The sequence below is a fragment of the Arvicanthis niloticus genome, chromosome X (genome assembly GCF_011762505.2).
Source record: "Arvicanthis niloticus isolate mArvNil1 chromosome X, mArvNil1.pat.X, whole genome shotgun sequence".
In the NCBI taxonomy this organism is placed as follows: Eukaryota; Metazoa; Chordata; class Mammalia; order Rodentia; family Muridae; genus Arvicanthis; species Arvicanthis niloticus.
In genome coordinates this window covers 54,337,180-54,359,911 of record NC_047679.1, presented here as the reverse complement: position 1 = coordinate 54,359,911, position 22,732 = coordinate 54,337,180, and the positions used below count along the sequence as shown (strand labels likewise).

Below are 22,732 nucleotides of genomic sequence, written 5' to 3'. Positions count from 1 at the left end.
TTGAGGGCAAAAAAATGATAAATATTAGTTGCTAAGAAAAATCCAATAGCGAACCCTCTCTTCAGAAGCAAACATCATAAGCCTGATTCAGAAAAAACAATATCCCTAAGGAGCATTTTCTGTCAGGAAGCTGAAAGCCAAACATGGAGAGAAATGATTCGAAGTGTCCATTTGCATCTCTCTTTCCAATTATCTTAGACCAACAAGCTCTCCTATTAGTTAACCTGCCCGCACTCCTGTCTCCCATCAAGCCTGGTAGAAAGGGTGACAGGGCCCTTTCTCTTAGGGCTCGGAAGGCACCGAACTAGCGTGGGGGAGGGGTGGGAAGGACAAAGGTGGTCGCTTTTGAGTCTTCTTAGCTTTGTCACAGGGATCCTAGCTTCTCCTGTTCTTCTAGCACAACTGGAGCACCTGCCAGCACCAGGTTCCTCCTCCACAGGGCTTAAAGGCCTGTAGGGCCCGGGTGTCCAAGGAACCCAGGCACTGCAGCCCTAAGGGGACAAAGGCCAGGATTACAAGAGGGAGGAGAGCCGAAAGACGTCTGGTAAAGAATGAAAGCCTTGAGAAGACTGGGGACGCAAGAATCCTAAACTAATTGCTGGAGTTCCTAGGGTTAGGGGGAGAAACGAGCATGGGGGGGGGGAAGAGGAGGATTTACAAAATTCCTCTGAGGGATCGAGGGCAGCTGGGGACGCAGCAGGAAGGAGGCTGTGGGCTGCACCGTTTTGGGACGAAAAGGGGCAACAGTTGATGGGTGAGAAGAAGTGATGGCACGGAGGTGAAAGCCAGACAAGGTTCAGTGGGCGAAGAGCCCCTCGTAGCGCTGTCGAGGAAGCCAAGGTGGCCGGGAAGGGGCCTCAGGGTGCACAGAGCAGGCTTTCGGGGGAGAGGACAGAGATGGGGCGCAATGTTGGAAAAGAGGCTGAGAACAGAACAGTAGAGAGACTGGGGGGACTGCGAGGGGGCCTGGCTATCATTCGTCCCACCTCACCTGGCGCCCAGTTGGAGTCCAGGTCTAGTGTCGAGAAAGCGCCGACTCCGGCCGGTCCCTCTGTCCCGCGCGGGAGACCACGGACACAAAGCGGGGCGCGCGAGAGGAGGGGAGAAGGGGAGGAGGGGGAGGGGATAGAGGAGGAGACGCCAGAGGCGCGAGGGGAGGAGGGGCGCCCGTCGCCCTCCGCCTGGGTCAGGGGGCGGGGCCTGCGGCTGGAGGCCGCGCTCGGCGCACCAATGGTTGTCCAGCTGGCTGGCAGGCTGGGGCGCTCCTTCTACAGTTCACCTCCTCACCTGGGCCTCCGCTGGCCCGGGCCAATCAAACACCTTTGTTTGCATAACCGGCTCCGCCCACTCGCCCCTGCGGAGGGCCTACTAGCTGAGAATACAAAGATCACCATATGGGTGTGATTCTATCCCTGAATCCCCCATCCCAGGGCTTAGTATCACCTTACTTTGACGAAGGTAAGTAAGTGGGACCTCCAAGATCCCGCTCTTAGGAGGTAGGATTCCTTACTCTCTGAAGTTCTTCTAACCGAGTTACTCTTTCCCAGGGCACACAATTCCCAATGACCGCTTCTGAGCCCTCATTCTCCCTCTGTCTTTTCCATTTGCCCTAACATCTCTTGGTGGTGTTTCTCGTGGGCTGCTGCCCGCTACAGGCTTCCTGCAGTACTGCATTCCTCATCTGCAGGATCTTAGCACTGCCTTGATTGAAAACCACCATAGCTGCCACACTGTCTTGAGGGAAAAGGAAATAAGTGGTAACTGAACTAGAATACCGCGGACCTGGTCAAATGGCTTTATTACCTACGGTGGGATAAACCAATGCTATGTATACGTTGAAACTCAACATCTCTCTCCCTTCTCTTACCTTCAGGTCTATACTGGGCCACAATGGTGACTGATTGGCCAGCCCGTTTCAGAGCAGCTGCTGCCTGCTCATGGGTAGCATTCCTCAGGTTGACTCCATTTACCTGTCCAAAGAGAGGAGCTGTGAGCTACCTCAAAGGCAAGAGAGAGAGAGTCCCTTCTTATAACAGTTATAAAGAGGATGTACAACCTATCTCTCAGCCTGTTTGGTATTGGTTTTCCACAAATTCCATCCTGTCCCCACAAATTAGTCCTAAAGGATACAATGCCTCTGGTGTAATAATTATTTTTGTGGCAGTCAAATGCCAATCAAAGTTAAGATCTAGAGACATTCACTTCTTGCCCAAGCGTAAGTCTAGTCTTATTCTCTTTTCCCTAAATAAAGATATTTATAAAAACAATTTAGTTCTCAGTCCTTCCCTCATCCCAAGAAACACTTCTTGGTGGACACAGGGACTCCTCCCTTTTAGCCTGGCACAACACCCATCCTCCCACCCTGACTTTGTCTCACCGATAAGATCCGGTCTCCCCTTCGCAACTCCCCACTTAGGTCTGCTGGGCCTCCTGCCAGGATGAAGGAAACAAAAATGCCTTCTCCATCCTCTCCTCCTACAATGTTGAAGCCCAGGCCTGTAGAACCTTTGTGCAGGATGATCTTGCGGGGCTCTCTGGGGAGAGAGGAAAAAAGATATGACAAGGGAGGTCAGGTCAGGACAAAGGATGACAAAAGTGTTGATTCTATGAGGACCAGCCCATCACAAGATCCACACTTGCTGTAGGAAGTAAAGACTTGGGCTTCCATATGCCCTGTGCTTCCCCTTTGTCTCCTAAAACCTGCTTGGCTGCTCTTTTATGCCAGGTGCCAGGTTTCAGTTCCTTGTCCCTCCTTCCTAAAGTCTCCTAGTCAGTTTCCCAATGGGCATTCCTCAGCACTCTCCGGTCCACAAAAACGTCATCCAGAACTCTAGAGCCCAAACTTCACAGCTCACTTGCCCATGTTCTTCCCTGAGTCTTCTGTTCTAGTATGCTCTGTGAAAGGCCCTGGACTGACAGAGTAAACTGTTAAGGGCAGTGGAGTCACCCTGGGTTGATCTCCCTAACCATCCAAAAGATACTTTCATTACACCCACTGCTGGGAAGTTTTGAAGTTCCACCCTTCAACTATATGGTCCTTTCTACCTTCCCCCCAAATGGCAGCCGCCACTGACCAATGGTGTGGAAGAAATAGATGAGGAAATCCCAGGTCCCAAAATAGGTTAAACTGAGGAGAAGAGATTATAGGAGGAAAAAAAAAAAAAAAAAAACAGTGCCACCAGGTAAGCGGAATTATCTGCACACGGGGATCCATGTAACTCGCCCAACTCCCCAGCACACTGTCCCATCCAGCCATCTTCATTTGTTACAAGCATCTTTCCTGAGAGGAAGCCCGGGTCTTAAGTGAACCTCTTCCTTCCTTGCAGTTCCGAGTCTTGGGTTCGATGCTCCCTACCTGGCATCCCCTCCAGGCCGCAGGGAGCGGAGCGGCCAGGCCCACCTCTGCGAAGCCCTCCTCCAGGCTGAAGCTGAGGCCGAGCCCAAACCCAGGGTCAAGCTTGAGCCTGAGAACTTGCGAGCCCTCTCCATGGCTCCTCTGGTTCTCCCCGGGTCAGCCTACCCTTCTGTCTTTACCGCAGCTGGCCCAGCAGCCACCTAGGCCCCACCCTGCAAACCTGTCCCCCTGCAACCCTGGCCGGCCTGACCAGTTCAACGGCCCCGGCCCGCCGCCACCACTGCGGGGCGGAACCCTTCCTCCCGCGGTCCCGGGCTGGCCTGGCGGCCTCTCTGACTCTGGCCAACCCCGTCGGCTAAAAGGCCTTCTTCGGCGACTATGAATGGCTGCCGAAGAGAGGATTGCTACTGTCGCGGGGCAGGAAACGCCCCCCCCGTGGCCCCCACTTCCTCAGCCCCCTAAACGTTTCATCCCACCCCGGATCTGCATTTTCTGATTTGGGCCACTCGCTTGGCACTCCCCCTGATGGCAGTAGTCGTTCTTGCAGCCGCCTCTGAGTCTTTCTAAAGTCTGAGGGCCTCACAGAGATCTTACTTCTGGGAATGACGAGGGCCTTGCCCTTTTTGTCATACTACAAAAAAAAAAAGCCTGTCACCGGCCAGAAAACTTATTCTCACCCCCTCTAGGTCGAAAGAACCGGAATGTCTTACCTGGTAAAGTCTTCCTCAGCCAGCATGTGTCTGGGAATAGGAGAGTAACGAGTAGGGGGCACCTGAGGAGGAGCAGGGTAGGTGACCTTGCTCTCCACTGCCCCAAGATAACCCAAGCTGGAATTATGGCTTATGTGATTGTCAGCCAAGGCAGTGAAAGCTGAGGTGGAAAGAGAGAAAGAGAGAGAAAGAGAGAGAGGAGTCCAGAGATGTCCACTATGGAATTTTCCCCAAACCCTGCCAAGGATTTTTCCTCACATCCTACCTCAGGTGCAAAAAGGACCAAGGAATGCTGATTCCTTAGGCTACTGCTCTCTGCTTTACCCACTACCCACCCTCAGCCCAGGGTTCCTCCTCCTCTGTCCCTTTCTAAACCCAGGGCTTACTACTGTGAGTCTTAGAAAGAGCTGAAGTCAAAGCAGTCTACAAAGAAAGGCATGAGTAGAAAGAAGTGGGACTAATAACAATCCCTTACATCTCTGTAGCCTAATAGTTTTCCAGGGGCTTTCTCATCCATGATCTCACTCAATCCTTGCACCAGTCCTATGCGGAAGATCACACACACACACACACACACACACACACACACACACACACACACACACACCATTAGCTTATTTGAGCTAAAGAGGAATCTAAAGGCGTGAAAAGGGCTTGCCCAAGGGCACCCAACTTGCAAGCACAAGGCTGGAACCTGAACTCAGTTATGATAATACCATCTGTACATCAATACTTTCTGAACAAAGGGCACAGACACCGTCTCCACTGAAACCAAGAGAAAGACCAATGTATACGTACTGCTGGCATAGTCAGGGGGAGCATACATGTCGTTGAGGTGGATGCTTCCTGGCTTGGCCACCTTCAGATAGACCATGTCTGATGTGTTCTTGAGTGAGGCCACAGCTTCCTCATGCCTCACATCCTGCAGATTGGTGTTGTTCACCTAGAAGAGGAGACACCCTAGGGTGGATCTAAGAAGGGAAAACCTCTCCAGGGCGCTCAAAGGAGTGTTTTTTCAGTATACTAACAGGAGGGTAGGGTTAAAGGGATATAAGAGTGGCTGCCCCCACCATGGAAAAACTAGGGCCTTGTTAGCTGAGTAAACACAACTCAGGTGATAGTCTTGAAATTTGCCAAAATGCCTTATCCTCTACTGAGGTTTAGACGGAGTGACAGGGGTGCCAGAGCTGTTCCTCCATACCCTACTATTTGGGCATCCCCTTGAAGGCTAGCTTACCGCAAGCAGCCGGTCCCCAATCTGTAGGCGTCCGTCCTTCTGAGCAGCTCCTCCTTCAATGATCTTGGTGATATAGATGCTGTTGTCTCCTGGGATATGCTGGTTGCCAATGCCCCCAGCAATGCTGAAACCCAGGCCTAGATGGCAGCCAGCAGGAAGTGGGAGAGAGCCGAAAGAAGTTAGCATGTTTCATCCATTCCGAAGCCAATTCCCTCCCTCTGTCCCCTCCAAAAGCTCCTTTCCCACCAAACCCCAGCCTGTCATCCCAAGGTCAGTAAAGATTGAAACCTGAGATCAAGAAAGAAGGCTATGATCTGGGACTTCAGTACTCATGCCAGGAGAAAAGCCACTCCCATTCACCCATGGAGCAGCCATGAACTAGGGGCTGCGGGTGGGTTGCTAGCGCATAGGAACCAAGAGGGCCGCACCTTTTGGCCCTTTGAGCAGGTTGACCTCCATGATAGTCTCAGGTGGGGGCTGTCGCCTCCGCACCACCAACCGCACCACAGGGCCTGCCTCCTTCAATGCCTCCACGGCCCGGCTGTGCACCACCTCGGACACGTCCACCTCGTTCACCCGTAGCACACAGTCATTCACCCTGTGGGGAAAGCCCAAGAGGCATGACACTGTGCTGCCGCCCCTCTACTATGTATCCCTCCCTCTCCTCATCTCTCCCTTCCTCCTTTCCCTCTCCTTCTCCAATATAATGGAGGGGTCATCCTGCCCTTGTCCCTCATCTCCATCCTGTCCCTTCCACCCACAGCCCTGCTTCCAGGCCATCTCACCCCAGCCTCCCATCCATGGCAGCTGCTCCACCAGGAATGATCTTGGTAATAAAGATGCCAGGGTCATCAGGGACATGAGGGTTGTCGATGCCACCTGCGATACTGAAGCCCAGGCCAGAGTTGCCCTGAGAAGGAGGTGGAAGGGCACAGTCATTTCATTTTGAGAGCACACAGGACGGTTCTTGGCTCTCCATCTCCCAGAGTAGGTTCTCCAGGTCTCATGGTAAGGGCGGGACACATTCATCAGATAGCTAACAATTTCTCAGTCTATGTTGACCGTTTTGGTGGGGAGGCCTCAGCCAACCACCCCCACCCCAGGTTTCCAGGCCTCAGTCAACAAGATCAATATTTGTGAGTTGATTGATAGCTGCCGTGATGTGGCTTCTGAGGGCCCTGTTTCCTCATACTCTTAATATGGGCTCCCCCATGAGGTTTGAAATGCTGCCCAGGGTCCTCCCCTCTCCTAGATGTAGCCTTTGCCTCTCGTTTCCCAATCTCCCTACTGGAAAACTTACCCGCTCCAGTACTATCTCCTCATACTTGAACATGCCATCACTGCCATTCACCTAAAAGAAGACAGAAGCACTTCCTTCAGTGTCTCCTGCCCTCCCAGACATCTGCCCTCTAGTCAGTTGGCTTCCTTCCCCACTCCCACAAAAATCCCAAGCACACCACAAGGCATCTCTAGACCACAGATGGTGACAGGCTGACCCCAAGCGAGCACACCCCTCCCCTTGTGTCCAACCATATCAGTCCAAAACCAGCTGCTTGTTTAGCCCAGATCAATTGTCTGAGACTGAGCCAACCAGTGGTGCACTCACCGATAGGCTGGGCTCCAGGGCCTCGGGGTTCACTAGGAGGGGTGCAGGGCTGGCCTAAGGGGGATGGCAGAGATGGAGCATGGTGGGCAAACCGTACCACACCCAACATCCATAGGAAGCCTGGTGAGGGAACCTCTCCATTTCTGAACAACAGCTCCCCCTGACTTGGGCATCATAGACTTCCACAGTGTCAGATGTGGAAAGACAACAGACACCACTTTCACAGGACAGTTGGGGACACTAAGGCCCAGAGTGGTTGTGAGGTGTATCTAAAGGGCACACTAGGAGTTCGGACATAGAACTTGCATCTCCAGGTACTCTTTGGGTTATAGGAAGCTTTGAGGCCAGTGGTAATTTGGCTGATCACCCCTTCCCCATGTTATTTCCATCAGTTATTCCCTGGAAGCCCTATTTTTACACCTCCTTCAAAGGTTCCAGAAATCCAAGTTCTCAAATGGACAGGAGTAAAAATCCTAACCCATTTTTTTCCCAAAGCAACGTTTTATTTGAACCCTTTCTGTGTTCCAGAAGAAAGGGTCAGAGTGGGGATTGGCCAGGAATCTGAGGACACATCAGGGTAGGACAGGACTGGGGTAGACAAAATTCCCCATGACAGAGAACCTGATGACCCATGAACAGTAGTAGCAGAATTTATGATCTTTAGCACACAGCAGCCATGGGAAGACAGGCTAGTGAGGGGGTCCAAAAAAAAAAAAAAAAAACCCACCACGGGTTGTTTTTTTAGCAACAAATAGACATTGCCTTCCAGACAAGACACACTTGTAGCCATTGTTCAAGTGGAAATTTTATTCTGCACAGACAAGTACACCTGCTTCCCACTCCCACAATCATTTTCAAGACTGAAGGAACCCCCTTGTCTCTCATCAGGTGTCCCAGCACTGATCCAAATTTCTCTGACTGTATTATACCTTTCTTAAGTTTTGGCCCCAGAAGAGAGCAGCTGGAAACCCAGGGTGAGGGCTCTTCTAACATAGTCTGCTCTGCCTCCCCCTTCCCACCTTCATCCTCCGCAGCACTGGCTTCAAGAGTGCTGACTAGCCATGCCTCCCCTATCTCTTCCTTCATGTTCTCTGGTCTTAAGGAATCAGTAGGTAGGACTCCAGCTGCAGCCTCACCCTGGTCCCAGGAGGAAACTTACTGGTTCTTCAGAGACCACCCCCCACAACCAACACAGCTGACTGAAAGTGCAATACAACCAATACAGAGCAAAAGAGAGTCCGTGCAGCTCTTTTGTGTACCTAGTGTACCGTGTGTGTTCCACATGTGACAAGCCATGCCTCAAGCCTAGTTTGGGTGGTACCTGGAGGTTTCAGCTCCCAGTAGTACACCCTCTAGCTCTGGTCCCACGTCCACTCGGGGACCTTGCCTCTAGGGTCAGGAGCCATCCAAAGATCAGACTGGGTAAAGATAGGGTACCCAACAGGCCCAGTCCTGGAATTGGCACCTATTTCTCACTGGGCAGGCCAAGCATGAGCGTATGTATATAAGGGAGGGGCAAAGAAGAGGGGACTCACTGGAGAGGGCAAGGAACCAAGGCTAGGGACATAGGAAGAGGTGTAGACAGACAGACATACAGAATGGAAGATTCCTATCTCCAAGAAGCCCCCTCTTTTGCTTCTAGGTAAAAGCACATCCTATTTTCCGAAGAGGACAGGGGTAGCTAGAATGGTCACCAGCTTGGGGTAGTCAGCACCTGCCATAGAGAGCAAAGCCTCTCCTCCTTTCTTTCCACCCTGGGGGCTGCAGAATTGAAGAACTAGACAGGCCCTCCGCCATGCGTGCCAGAGCCCTGGCTCTGCTGGCCCAGCCTCCATTTTGCTGCTTCTCCCACAGACGCTCCTTCCATTTTCTAAGCTGGCAGTTCAGGCTGGGAGTGGAAGCCGGAGTTGTGCCCAGCACCCAGGGGCTCCCAAGCTGTGCCAAATCAGATCTGGGGAGCTAAGCTCTCTCACATCTGTGGGTACCCACTCAGGGCAGACCCTGCATTAGGGCAGCTACCCTTTGCCTGGTTCCAGGCAATATGCCTGCTTTGGAGCAAGAAGGCTTGTTAAACACCCCCTGTGCCCCCCCCAACCCCCCCCCCCCCCCGCAGCACACACACTTCAGAGCAGCCTGGACAAAAGAGTCTGTCCTTCTCAGCAGCCTCTCAGCCTTGCTTGGGACGTGTCTCGCCCCCCCCCCCCCGCCTGTCAAGCGCTTCTCATCAGGGACAACACACACACACACACACACACACACACACACGTGTGCACTCTCGCAGCCACATGCTTACACACATATACATGGAGACATCCTCAGGCAAACACAGCTATCTCTGCAGCCTCATCTACAGAGACACCTCCACATTCAGAGAGACATTCACATACCCATGTGCACGTTCACACACAAAGGGACTGGGATTGAGAGGGACTCATGGTCTGGAGAGATAACGCTCAGCCATCTGGGCACATGGGCTCTGCTACATACATTCACACAAGCTCCATCGCTTTCTTCCACACACCCCAACATACATACAAACACATATGTCCCCCCCCCACGCAGAGCACCATGCCCCCTCCTCCCCTCCTATGGAGACACACACCACATACAACCCCCGCAGAACCTCCCGCCCCCTGCCAGACACAGAGACACTGTCACCCCCCCCACCCCGCACTGAGACAAACCCAAATCCCCCACACTAGAAAATGTGCCCCTCCGCCATACCATCACCCCCTGATACAAACAGCTCCTCCCAATCCCCTCCAAATGGAGACCCCCTAAACAGACACACATAGAAGAAGCATGTATTTTCAACAGTCTCTCTTTGGTCAGCTGCAGTGCTAAGGCTCAGATCCATAGACTTGGAGCCCCAGCAATCTCTGCTGCTCCCCAGACTTCCTAGACCCCAATCCCTAGTCCTTTGGATTGTCCCACCAGCCTCCCCTCCTCCTCATCAGCCGGTCCTTACCTGCTCATACCAGTCCCGGTTGGTACAGGTGCACTCGGGCCACCAGCCGGGGCCACTGCCGTTGAGTTTTGGGGTGCTCTTGCCAGGGACTGGCTTAGGGGGCACTGGCCCCACATCTCGGCCTGTGGGGATGAGCTTGGCCTTGGTGCGAGGGGTGGGGGTAGCCCCTGCCTGTGAAGGCAGGGTCTGCGAGCTATAGCCTCCATAACCAGAGCTGGCCCCATTGCCCCCACTTGGCCCATAGGGGTCCGGCACCTGCCAGTCCCCGTAGCCAGGAGGCTCAAGACGCCTTAGGGCAGCCAGGCGGGTCACCTCATAGCACTCGGGGCACTTACAGCAGTGCTGGTGCTTGTGCATGGCACTGCCCCCCGCGGCTCGGACCCCCCAGCCCACGCCAGTTTCCACGCCGCCGCCGCCACCGCCGGGCTCCCTAGCACACTCGCACTGCTCAGACCAAGAAGGGGGGGGCACCCGTGGGGGTGCCCGGGCGGAGCGGGGCCTGGGGCCGGGCGGGCGTCCCGGGGCCTCTGCCCCCACGCTGCCCCGCACCCATGGCTCCCCCTCCAGCACTGGCGGCTCCGTGTCGCCCGTTGTGGCTTCTGGGCCAAGGCCCAGCGGCAAAGAAGAATCGGGCGCCCAGGCAAAGGCTAGGTGCGGCGAGAACCTCTTCTGCTCAGGTCCCCAGGATGGATCTGAGTGGAGTCAAGAGCATCTCTCCCTGACTCCCTTCTCAATTGATTCCAGCCAATCAGAGAGCAGAGTCAGGCAGCGGCAGCGGCAGCAGCAGGAATGCTAAACAGCGGCTCCTTAAAGGAACAGAAGCAGAGGCGCCCCCCGGGCTCAGACACATCTTCCCTATTCTCTGGGGTTACTGGCGACCCTAGTCTAGGTTGCTGAGATTTGGCCCACTGGAGAGCTGAAGAGCATGATCCTGTGATCCTGTGTCCTCGTGTTGCCAATTTCAGACTGTCCTCTGCCCACTCCACCCCGCCCCACTTGCAAGAGGGAGTTGCAGTGAGATGCTCAATGGGTCCCTAAGCTTTCTCTAAGGCTAGGGCCACCAGAAGTAAAGACAGCAACAGAACCGACCACAGGGGCATCTGGGCAGGGTGCAAGAAGTGCTGCCTCCTGCAGGGGACCAAGGAAAAGGGCAGCATCCAGGTCTGTCAGCGGATTCTGATCAGGACCATTGTTCTCTCATTCCCTAGGCCCTGAAATGACTATCTCTCACAGTCGACCTTTCTTACATCACCAGTGAGAGACTTAATCTCAGAACCGGCAATGAGAGAAAACTACTTGTGCCTGCCTCCGACACTTCTGCCTCCACTCCATGATTATGTTAGGAAAAAGAGGCTTGAAATGTTAAGAAGAAAGGGAGTTAGGATACAAGGAAGTGGTAAGAAAAGATCCGAAGTGAGAGAAGCCAATTCTGTACAGCACTCAGGAATACCTACTGAAGGAGATATCCTTGGCTTCTCCTGGTTTACGCTGTTGGACGATGGGGAAAGGATAATTATAAGACGGAATCCTTTTTTTTTTTTTTTTTTTTGAGACAGAGTGAACATCCTGTGTCAACTACTTGATTAGTGGTTTTACAGGTGTCACTCAGCCTAGCTTTTTGTTGCTATCCTGATAGTACGGAGAGCACTGAAGGACAATCCATGGTGTGAACTGTTGAAAGAAGTATGTGCAACAAATGGACACTCCTGATTCAACACTTACTTGTGAGAGGCAGGGAATTGGGGGAGTTTATACATAATACGTTTGAGTATTTCTGGGAAACAGACAATATAATGTTATGGGCTGGTTGCTTCTTGTATCTCAAGATAAAGTAACAAAGGGAACATATAAGTTCAGAGATGCAGTTTCTCGGCTCCAGTTTTAACAATCTAAAGGCTGGAGGAGTGAGGGACACCACAAGGAAACCCACAGAATCAACCATCCTGAGCTCATAAGAGCTCACAGGGACTGAATTGACAACCTATGCAGGAAGCCTGCATAGGACTGGCCTAGGCCCTCTGCACATATCAAACAGTTGTGTAGTTCAGTCTTCATGTGGGACTCCTAACATTGAGAGCAGAGCCTGTGTCTGACTCTGTTGCCTGCCTTTGGGACACTTTCCTCCTACTGGGCTGCCCCATCTAGCCTTAATAGGAGAGGATGTGCCTAGTCTTACTGCAACTTCATAAGCCAGGGCTGGTTGATATCTATGAGAGGTCTCCTCTTTTCTGAGGAGAAAGGGAGGAGTGGTTAGGGATAGGGAAGAGGGGAGATGGGGGAAGGGACTTAGAGGAAAGAAAAAAAAAACCCTTAAGGCTCTAAGTTTGGCTTGGGGGAGAATCCTCTGTTTGGTACCCATAGGGCTGAAGTTGCCAAAAACCAAACACAAACTCTCATTATTAGTTTATCTGACTTACAATACAAGTTTAGGTCTGAGTCTCAAAAACTGTCTGCAGTTAAAGTGAGGACGCTGACTGGTAACGATTGGGATCCTACAACTTTACGATGGAGATGTGCAGGGGACACTAATGAGGCCAAGACGCCGAGGCCTCAGATACTGATGTTTCTTTCTAAAAGTGATTTGTTTGTTTGTTTGTTTGTTTTTATGGTGTTTTGCTTGCATGTATGTATGTATGAGGGAGTGTGTCGGGTCCCCTGGAACTGGAGTTACAGAGAGTTGTGAGCTGCCATGTGGGTGCTGGGAATTGAACCAGGAACCTCTGGAACAAACTAGTGTGCTTAACCATTGAACCAACTCTCCAGCCCCGGGTTTCATGTTTTAAGATTTTCCTTTATTATTTTAAAGTGTGTGTGTCTGTGTCTGTCTGTGTCTGTCTGTCTGTCTGTCTGTCTGTCTGTCTCTCTCTCTCTCTCTCTGTGTGTGTGTGTGTGTGTGTGTGTGTGTGTGTGTGTGTATGTATGTATACAAATGTAAATTTCATGTCTGTGGAGCTCAGAAGACAGTGTCAGATTCCCTGGTGTTGAAAGTGGTTTAGAACAACTTCATTTAGGTTCTGGGATCTGAACTCCAGTGTTCTGCAAGAGCAGGACACAATCTTAACTACTGAGCCATTTCTCTATCCCCAAATCTGTTGAAAGTAGTCTCCTACCATTTGTGGTAGGCATACTCCTACCTTATTCCCTGAAACATTGGACTCTCCATCCTTAGCCAAGGAAATAATCCTGCAATATCTATAGAACTAGCAATTACATTTTCTGAAGGCAATGTCATGCAAAATAATGCTGATGCCCCTCAGAACACCTCCTTATCACCCATCTTTAGTCCTAGACCTATAACTAGACTGCCGTCTTAGCAGGCTCTTAGAGATGAGGGACACAGTATGACCCTGAGGAGATGCTCTATGTTCCAGAACTGCTTGAATTTTCTAGTTCATATAAGTAGAAGTCTGGGGAATGTGTATGCTAATGGATTTTAAGGGCATAGTGTAGTGGTGAACAGAACACAAAACCATTCCAGGCTGAATTTATTGATATGAACTCATAGAACAGATTCTTGGTTTAATGTTTCAGCTGCCATACCGTTCACATGGAACAGTTCACAACCTCCTGCAACCCCAACCCCAGGGGATTCAACACCCTCTTCTGGCCTCTGCAGACACTGCATTCATATCTACACACATCCACCCAGACACACCCAGACACACGCCACCCCACCCCCACACTGCACATAATAGTTTATTTGGTTAAATGTCCTACTGTGAGTGCGCTGGATCTGCCTGGTGTCCTTTGGCTTAATGTTGATGAAGGGAATCAATGGCTCAGTATAACTGAAAGATTGGTATCTGCTCCTTTATCACAGGAAAGTTCAGAAGACATGCTTTCCAATAATACTATAAGAAGCAGATTTGGGAGAGAAGCACCAGAGTGCTTGAAGTGCTCTTTCATTATTCTTTTCTGTATAGCAGACCTTAGAGTATGAGCCATAGGCACTCAACTGGATAACTTAATGAGATGTGTATAAGGGTGCAAGAGATACGAGGGCCAATTACCAAAGGCAAACAGAGGATGCTGGCCATAACAGACAGTAGAAGCAAAGGAATGGTCATGATGGTCTCTCTTGTGTAGAGCTATGATGCTGGGTAATCAACCATGATTTTCTGAGAAGTAAAGTATACAGGAAGTCTACTAAGTTTGTGTTTAATCCATATAAGAAATGTATTTCCAGAGCAAATGAACAAAAGTCTATCTTGAATCATAGCCACGAAGAATGATGGCTCCTCAACCAAATTCCAGACTTTATACAGTTTTTAGGGCTATGAAATAAATGGATACCAAATCCTTTTGAGGAGGGGCCCTACTATATAACCATTCATGTGTGTGTGTGTGTGTGTGTGTGTGTGTGTGTGTGTGTGTGTGGTTTTTCAAGACAGGGTTTCTCCCTGTGGCCCTGGGTATTCTGAAACTCACTCTGTAGACCAGCCTGGCCTTGAACTCACAGAGAGCTGTCTATCTCTGCCTCTCGGGTGCTGGAATTAAAAGCTTGCACCACTGTTGCCCAGCCATTTTTTTAAAAAAACTATTAATCTTTCCTCAATCTCTCCTAAAATGAATCTACATTGTTTTGCCATGGTAACTATATGTTGAGGAAAAGGAAATAATCAGATGTTTTAGTATATACATTTACTCTGAATTGACATTAATTCCAGCAGATTTCAAATAGCTTTGAGATCATGGCTCTTCAATCAAAGGAGGGACTTAAGAACATAAGGTAACCAATGGAATCTTAGCAGAGGTCTGATTCACAGTGGATTAAATGTGCCACTGAACTGTAGTTACTTTCCGAGCCTCGGAATGCACAATCGGGTTTGATAAACATGCTAAATGTTGACTTGCTTGATATTGTAGAGGCCGTTTGCTGGCAAACACTGATGCTGTAAGTTCATAAGTATAGCAGTTCTGTCACATCTAGAAGAACACTGATTCTGGTCCTCCCCAATCTCTGGTTATCACAATCTTTCTATCTCTGCTTCTACAATGGTCCCTAAAGCCTATAAGAAGGCAGATAACGTAGATGTCCCATTTGTGGCTGCCTTATCACAGACACTTATTTTCTGAACTTTGACTGGTTGTGAGTTCCTTTCATTAATCTCTGTCTACTACAGAAAGAAAAAGGTGCAAATTTGAGAGTCACACTTAGATGTGATGAGACTCCATGGACAAGAAGCAAGCTGGGGAGGAAAGGGTTTAGTTGGCTTACACTTACACATCATTGCTTGTCATCAAAGGAATTCAAGACAGGGACTCAAACAGGGTAAGAACCTGAAGGCAGGTTCTTCAGGTACAGAGGCCATGGAGGAATGCTAATGCTTCTTACTGGTTTTCTCCTTTTCGTTATAGATCTGTATAAAACTGGCCAGTAATAACCATGTGACATAGGTTGTTTTGAAATCTCCTCTGCTAACACCATTAATCCTAAAGTCTTCAATTTCACCTCAGGCAGACTTTTAGGACAAGGGCAGAAAACAGCCACATTCTTCACCAAAACACCACCAGAACAGTTTCTAGGCCACTCACTAATGTTCTTCTTCCCCCTCAAGCTCTTGAGCTAGGCCATCATAATCTACATTGCTCTCAACACCACTGCCTTCCATGCTCCTGCTAGCATGGCCCATTAAGCCCCCACTTAAAGCATTCAACTGCTTTCTTGATCCAAAGTCTCAAAGTCTACACTCCACCAACAAGCAGAATGGTCAGGCCTGTCACAGCAATACCCAGCTCCCTGGTACCAACTCCTCTCATTATTCTATTTACTGTGAAGAGAGAGACACCATGACCATGGTAACTCTTATAGAGGAACACATTTAACTGGGCTTGCTTACAGATTCAGTGGTTTAGTCCATTGTCAGCATGACAGAAAGCATAGTGGCAGGCAGGCAGACATGATACTGGAGAAGTAGCTGAGAGCTCTATATCTGGATCAGCAGGCATTGTGAAGAAAGTGACTCTGGACTTGGCCCACCCCCAGAGACACACTTCTTCCAACAGGACCATATCTCCTAACTCTTTCAAATAGTGTCATTCCTTGGTGACTAAAAATTCAAATATGTGAGCCCATGGAGACCATTCTCATTCAAACCACCATAATAAAGGAGGGACAGAGATGGAAAGGGAGGAATCAAAGAATCAGACAAGACAAAATTGGATAGACAATTTAATTCTTTATATCCACTCTTGACATGTCTATACATTTTCCTCAACCAAAGAAGTTACACAAATCCTTTAATTTGCTTCCCTGTACCCTCCCCCACCTCAGAAATAATATGAACCTATAGGAGCCATTTAGTTCAAACCACCACAGGCTCACACATAAAATAATAAAGGCATATTTTATTTTAAAGAAAGAAACAAATTAAGGGACTTGTATAATTCATCGTTTTAAAAAATAGTAATTTTACCTCCCTAGTTTCTATGCAGGGGGTAATCCTTGGAACAACACTTCATATCCAATCCATTAATAAATCTCATCAGCTATCTCTTCAAAATATACCCAGAATTGCACTTCTTCTCATCCTGTCTTGTGCTATTCCTCTGGTCCATAACACAATCACCTGTTCAGTTGGATTACTTTAGTAGTCTCTTTCCTGATTAGTTTCAAGGACAATGTGGTATCTTATTTACAAAGAAATCAGAGCCATCCTGTTGAAGCCAAGTCATATCACATCTGTTATCCTCACAAAGCCATCCAGTGAGTCGAGTCTTCATCTCTCTAACATACGGGGGAGTGAGGTCGCACACATATACCACATATATACACATAGATAAAAATGATTCTGCAAAAAGCTCACATAGAAGAAACTCATATAGAGACACACCATAAACTTCTGAAAATTAAACACAAAGAAATCTTTAAAATAGCAAAAGAAACTGTATTTGGTTTATAGAGGTAAAACTGAGTCAAATGCCAGCTGGTTTCTCTTCAGAAACCCTGCCCATATTCCTTGCACTTGGGAGAAGTTCAGAGTTATTCTCAGAACATGGTGAGTTTGAGGCCAGACTGGGCTACCTGAGTTTCTGTATCCAAAAGCATAAGACTTGTCATGCAGTTAGTGGTTAATGGGAAAGTGGGAGAGATTTTCTTCAGTGATGTGGCCACAAGGATGGTGTCTATAAATGACCTTTCACCTGTAAACAACCCTGATGTGCACACACAAACCCACAAAGGAAATAAATTTCCTTATTATTAGAAAAAGAAAATAGCCAGGTAGTGGTGGCACATATTTTTGATCCCAGCATTCCAGGAGGCAGAGGCAGGTGGATCTCTGTGAGTTTGAGGCCAGCCTGGTCTATACAGTAAGTTCCAGGACATCCAGGGCGACACAGAGAAACCCTGTCTCAAAAAAGAGAAAAAAAATGAATGAACGAAAGAAAGTATGTAGATAAAGAATTGTTAAGCTGGGCGGTGGTGGTGCACGCCTTTAATCCCAGCACTTGGGAGGCAGAGGCAGGCATTTCCCTGATTTCTGAGTTGGAGGCCAGCCTGGTCTACAGAGTGAGTTCCAGGTCAGCCAAGGCTACACAGAGAAACCCTGTCTCAAAAAACCAAAAAAAAAAAAAAAAAAAAAAAAAAAAAAAGAATTGTTAAGCCTGAATGTTTTGTATGATGAAAATATCCTTCACAAATGATGAGGAGATTAAGACATCCTCAGACAAAGGACCACTGAAAGAATTTGTGCTAGCTGGCATATTCTGAAAGAATGCTGAAGAACATTCTCAAAACAGAAAGGAAGTCATAAAAGAAGAAATCTTAGGTTGTCAGGACAGAAGAAAGAATAGAATGAGCAAAAATATGGGTAAATACAATAGACTTTGCTCCTCTTCAGTCGTCTAAATTATGTTTGATAGTTGAAGCAAAAATTGTAACATTGTCTAGTGTAGATCTCAGTGTGTTTAGAGGGAATATTTAACATAACCATACTATAACTAGAGAAGGATAAAAGGACTTAGAGGGAAGTGAAATTTCTACTCTCTCCTCTGCCTGACAAAATGATGGTATCAAGAAGCCTTTGTGGTGACACAGTAGTTTTGTGTCCTGATTGCACTTGTTATTACAGGACTCCCTACTGGTGCTAAAATGGCATTAAACTCTGAATGCATTGCATCAATGTCAATTTCCTGATTTTGATACTGTACTATAATCTTAGAAGTTGTGATTACTAATGGATACTGAGGAAAGGGCACACAAGTCCTCCTTGTATTGTCTCTGCAGCTTACTCTGAATGTATAAATATTTCAAAACTAAAAAATTATAAGTTGGGACTGGAGAGATGGCTCAGGGGTTAAGAATACTGACTGCTCTTCCAGAGGACCAGGGTTTGATTTCAAGAACCCACATGACAGCTAACAATCATCTGTAGCTCCAATTCCAGGACATCTGACACCGTCTTTTTGCATCCATGAGGTGCACAAATATACGTGTAGGAAAAACACTCGTTGGAAGTGGCTAAAGACACAAATGCAGTTGAGTATCACGATTGACTAGATTTTGATTTTAGAATAGAAAAGACAAATTTGTTAAACTTGGATTATAATTTTATAAGCATTAAATAAGAAGTGGTTATTGTTCTTTTAAAGATTTATTTGTGTGTGTGTGTTTGTGTGTTTGTGTGTGCTCACATGCATACTGTGAGTGGGTGCCAGAAGAGAGTGTCAGATGCTCTGAAGCTTGAATTACAGGCAGTTGTGAGAGGCTTGATGTGGATTCTAGGCACCAAACTCAGGTCCTCTGGAAAGACTGGAAAGACTGGAATCACTCTTAACTGCTGAGCCATCTCTGCAGCTCAATTCTTGTTATTTTTAATAATGTTCTGGTAGTGTGGGAAAAATGTACATCAGTAAAGATTTGTTGAAGCATTCAGAGATTTAATATAACATAATGAAATAGGTTCAAACAGGTCAGAAAAAGTATAGGTAAATATAAGAACAGATCAAATACAGCAACATATTACCACTTGTTGACTCAGTAAGGAAGACATACATCAGTGTTCATACAGCTCTGAACATTTCTGTATATTAGTAAATGTTCAATTTTAAAAACTATTAGACTAGAAAGATGGCTCAGTGGTTAAGAGCTCTGGCTATTCTTTCAGAAGACTCAGGAACAATTCTCAGCACCCTTTTGGTATACATATACATCAAATAAAATAATACTTTTCAAAATCTATATTTGTAGCATAGTGGTACCACAGAATGCATGTCAAGGTCAGAGACAATCTTGGTTTACAGTCCTCGATTTCCACACTGCTTAAAGCAGCATCTCTTGTTTCCCACTATGTATACCAGGGTATCTGGCTCACAAGAATCCTGATATTCTCCAGTTTTCACCTCCCATCTTGCCATAGGAGCACTGGGGTTATAGATATGGGCTACTGTGCCTGGCTTTCTGTGTGTTCTAGGAATCTGAAGTCACATGTCTTCATGTGCTTTACACAGCAAGCCATCCCTCCAGCTTCTCAATCTCTCTTAAACTTGGAGATACATGAAAGATAGAGATGTGATGAAGCAAGTAAAACTCATGAGGATTCATGAGGATCCAGGTGGAAGATAATTGTCTGTAAATTAAGGATTTGTTTATTTTTGGAAATTGGCATATTAAAATGTGGAATAAGTACAGTGGATGGAAATTGGTGGTTGGGAGGTTGCCTAGACAGCATAACATCATGGATTTAAATCCCAGCGTTACAAAAATAAAACAAAACTAAAATGTGAGTACTTTAAAAAAACAAAATTAACAAACACTGGTCTTCCTAGCACTGCTAATCCATCTCACGACACTCTGATTTTTCTTTCATCTGTAGCATGGGTCAGCATGGAGCAGAGAACAGGGTACAGTGTTTATTTATATCTCAGGGCTTCTGAAACTTCTCCCATTCCTTACTTCTTTTCACCTGAGAAATGTTTATGCCACCAAATGTAGATAGGCACATAAAATACGCATACAAAATAAACATTTGCTGGTAATAATCATGAAAATATTTATTGTAAAGCAGTTCTGTAGTATACATATAATGTTACCATTTATTAAAGATGAAAGTAAATTTGCATACTAAGATGAATAAGTGTTTATTTTTATATAAGTAATCTTGGCTGACTTAAAAAATAGTGTGTTTGTATGTGTGCATGTGTGATAAATATAATCAATTCATAAATGTGAGAAAATTCTATCTTAATATCAATCCAAAATTCATTTAACATTTCTATGTTTTTGTTGGCAGGGTTTCTATGTATTTCTGGTTGTCCTATGCACACCAGGCTGGAGTCAAACTCAAGGAGATCCACCTGCCTCTGCCTCCTGAGTGCTAAGATTAAAGGCTTGCACCACCATGCCAGACTTGTAACATTTTTTTAACAGTGTAACTCAAGACAAAAGCTTAAGCAGAAATTTCTTAAGTAAGATATTCTAGGGGCTAGGGGTGTAGCTTAGTTGGAAGAATGCATTTCTGCTTGCATGCAAACCCCTGAGTTTGATCCTCAGCATCTCCTAAAATTGGAAGTACTGGTGTATACTTGTAATTCCAGTACTCAGAAGAAGACAGAGGCAGATGGATAAGAAGTTCAATGTTATCCTCAGCTATGAAGCAAGTTCAAGGCCAGCCTGTGTTATGTGAGACACCCACCTCAAAATAAATAAAACATTCTAATGCAACAAATTTGGATGTGAAAGTGATCTGGCTACAATGTGTGCCACTCCACTGACTGCAAGGACTGCCTCAGCTCATCTGGCTGCCTAGGCAAGTGTCTCCTTCTTCCTTCACCTCTTCAATGTGTGTCCCTCCCAAAGTTGTGCATGCACTCAAAGAGCAAAACCTTTATAATGGAGGATGGTTCTTTGATCGAGAGTATTCATGGAGGTGTGCTCCCCTGCTAAAATCTCCAAGCTCTCAAAGGCACATTCATTTGCTATTTACAGGCTGAGGAGTGATGACAAGAAGACATTGCAAGTCCATGTTTTTTTTTTTTTTTTGAATTGAACTTTTATATTACTACGAGGCAGAAAGCTTAGTATGCACAGAGAAAAGGCACTGCAATGCATGACATATAATACTCTCAAGCCCAAGCCTGGGTGTTTGGGCAGCTTTGTTGGCATCGTGTGATGTGAAGACATGTGCTGTGCAAGATGCACATGTTATGTGCTTAGGAACAAGACTTCAGGGCAAGTGCTGTCAGAGGCACCTTAAATTCATTCAGCATTTGATTTTGAATTAATTTGGGGTTATTGTGTATTCAGGAACTCTTTTTTCCTTTCTTTCAAGCTCAAGAACCATTTTATTAGGGTTTGAGAGAAAAAAAGACAGGGTAGGCAAGCTGTAAATCCTAGTAGGTGCTAGGAAGAGGGAGATGGAAAGAGGAGAGGGAGTCATGCCTTTTGAGCTAAGTCAGTAATGGAGGAGGCCTGCAAGCAGCTAGAGAAAGGGCAAAGTCCAGACTATCAGAGAAAGCATGCTTAGGATTTGGGCTGGTATTCAAAAAGAGAGAAATGAGAAAGGGAAAGGAACAATAGTATAAACTGTTCTAATCTTTAGGACAAATCAAAATTTCATGTCTCCACCAAGGGACTAGTTGGACTCAAAGTCCATTCTTTTGACCTGGACAAAATAGTTTTACCTTAGTGGGCCTCAACAAAGTCCTGATACCTTTACTCTTCATATGGTAGTTTTAAATCTCAAGGAGAGGCAAGTATACTACTTCCTTTCCTGTGAAAGAAGGGGTGGGGTCCAGAGGAAGGAATTTATCCTCAATGGCCTCCAAGCCCACTAATAACTATCTAGCTACTTAACATTCTCTCTCAAGAGCTGCATCGCTAGAATAGTTTAAAAGATGAATGTCGAGTCAATCTGGCTAATTCTGGCTGAAGTGGGTTGTTGACTGCTTAGGATCTCCATACTTGCTGCCTTTCAGGCCTTGGAGGAGTTGTGACCCTCATTCAGAAACTAGTCCCTAGGGAAACAAAACCAATAGACTATGGTGTGTGTGTGTGTGTGTGTGTGTGTGTGTGTGTGTGTGTTCCCGGAGGGTATTAGAAGAGGGTATTAGAGCCCCTGGAGCTAGAGTTACAGAGGATTGTGAGCTGCTGACACAGGTGCTGGGAACCAAACTCAGGTCTTCTGTAAGGCTTACTTGCTGAGCCATCTTTCCAGAATTCCCACTTCTACAAGAGAATACATTCTTAATGAAATTAAAAATAAAATTTCTTGGTCATATAGTTTTTTCTATAATCAACCACATGGCTGTAGCTGGTATTTATAACTATTTTTCTCTCCTACTGACTCTGGAGTTCCTCCATGCTTAACAATCACCTTAGCAGGTCTTGGTTCTTGATCTGAAATGATGACCCACACACATCCTGACCTACACAGGGGAAGGGGTAGTAGTCCAATCTATCTGTAATTGCCTGCATTGATAACCCCTGCTACTACTGTAACTCTTTCCTTAGCCTGTTGACTAAAGAGCATGGAGGGCTCAACATTGCTAGAAGGAAGTCTTTGTTTTCAGTTCAACAAAGGGTTTGTTGTTTTCCCTCTAAAACAACGACTTCTTGGCCAACAGAATATAAGGTCTTAGAAAAATACATTAAAATTTTTACTACTGGGTCTCTAGGGGTGATAGAGACCATTTGCATTTCCGTGCTATGAATTTTGGACCCATGAGTCCTGTGTATAAAAAAAAACCTGTACCATAAATTGGATGTTAATTCTGAGAATATATATATTTCTTTCTGAAGAAGCCTACCATAGCCCTCCAGGCTATTGCTACCCAGTAACGCTGTAACTGAACGTTTAAAAGGTTATTCCATGGTTCTATCAAAGCCAGTACTTCAGCATGGTGGAGAATATGGTAA

The 22,732-nt window shown here is 47.0% G+C and overlaps 1 protein-coding gene across 9 annotated transcripts in view; it reads right to left on the bottom strand.

The window, feature by feature from the left end:
- The window catches only part of Dlg3 (discs large MAGUK scaffold protein 3), a 52,216-nt gene extending 41,652 nt beyond the window's left edge, over nt 1–10,564 (bottom strand). For 2 of the 9 annotated variants that reach the window (XM_076918655.1, XM_034484911.2), the window contains exons 1-9: nt 9,877–10,563; nt 6,603–6,653; nt 6,088–6,212; nt 5,731–5,900; nt 5,303–5,439; nt 4,864–5,008; nt 4,066–4,225; nt 2,378–2,534; nt 1,868–1,970 (exon numbers count right to left, since the gene is read on the bottom strand). In XM_076918655.1, coding sequence (XP_076774770.1) covers nt 1,868–1,970; nt 2,378–2,534; nt 4,066–4,225; nt 4,864–5,008; nt 5,303–5,439; nt 5,731–5,900; nt 6,088–6,212; nt 6,603–6,653; nt 9,877–10,233 — 1,405 coding nt within the window. In that variant the 5' untranslated portion in view covers nt 10,234–10,563. Of the gene's footprint in view, nt 1–991; nt 1,185–1,448; nt 1,471–1,867; nt 1,971–2,377; nt 2,535–3,355; nt 3,725–4,065; nt 4,226–4,863; nt 5,009–5,302; nt 5,440–5,730; nt 5,901–6,087; nt 6,213–6,602; nt 6,654–6,908; nt 6,963–9,876 lie in introns of those variants that run through there. The other 7 variants (XM_034484910.2, XM_034484909.2, XM_076918654.1 and 4 more) reach the window with 7 other exon arrangements.
- Nucleotides 10,565–22,732: the final 12,168 nt, after the last annotated feature.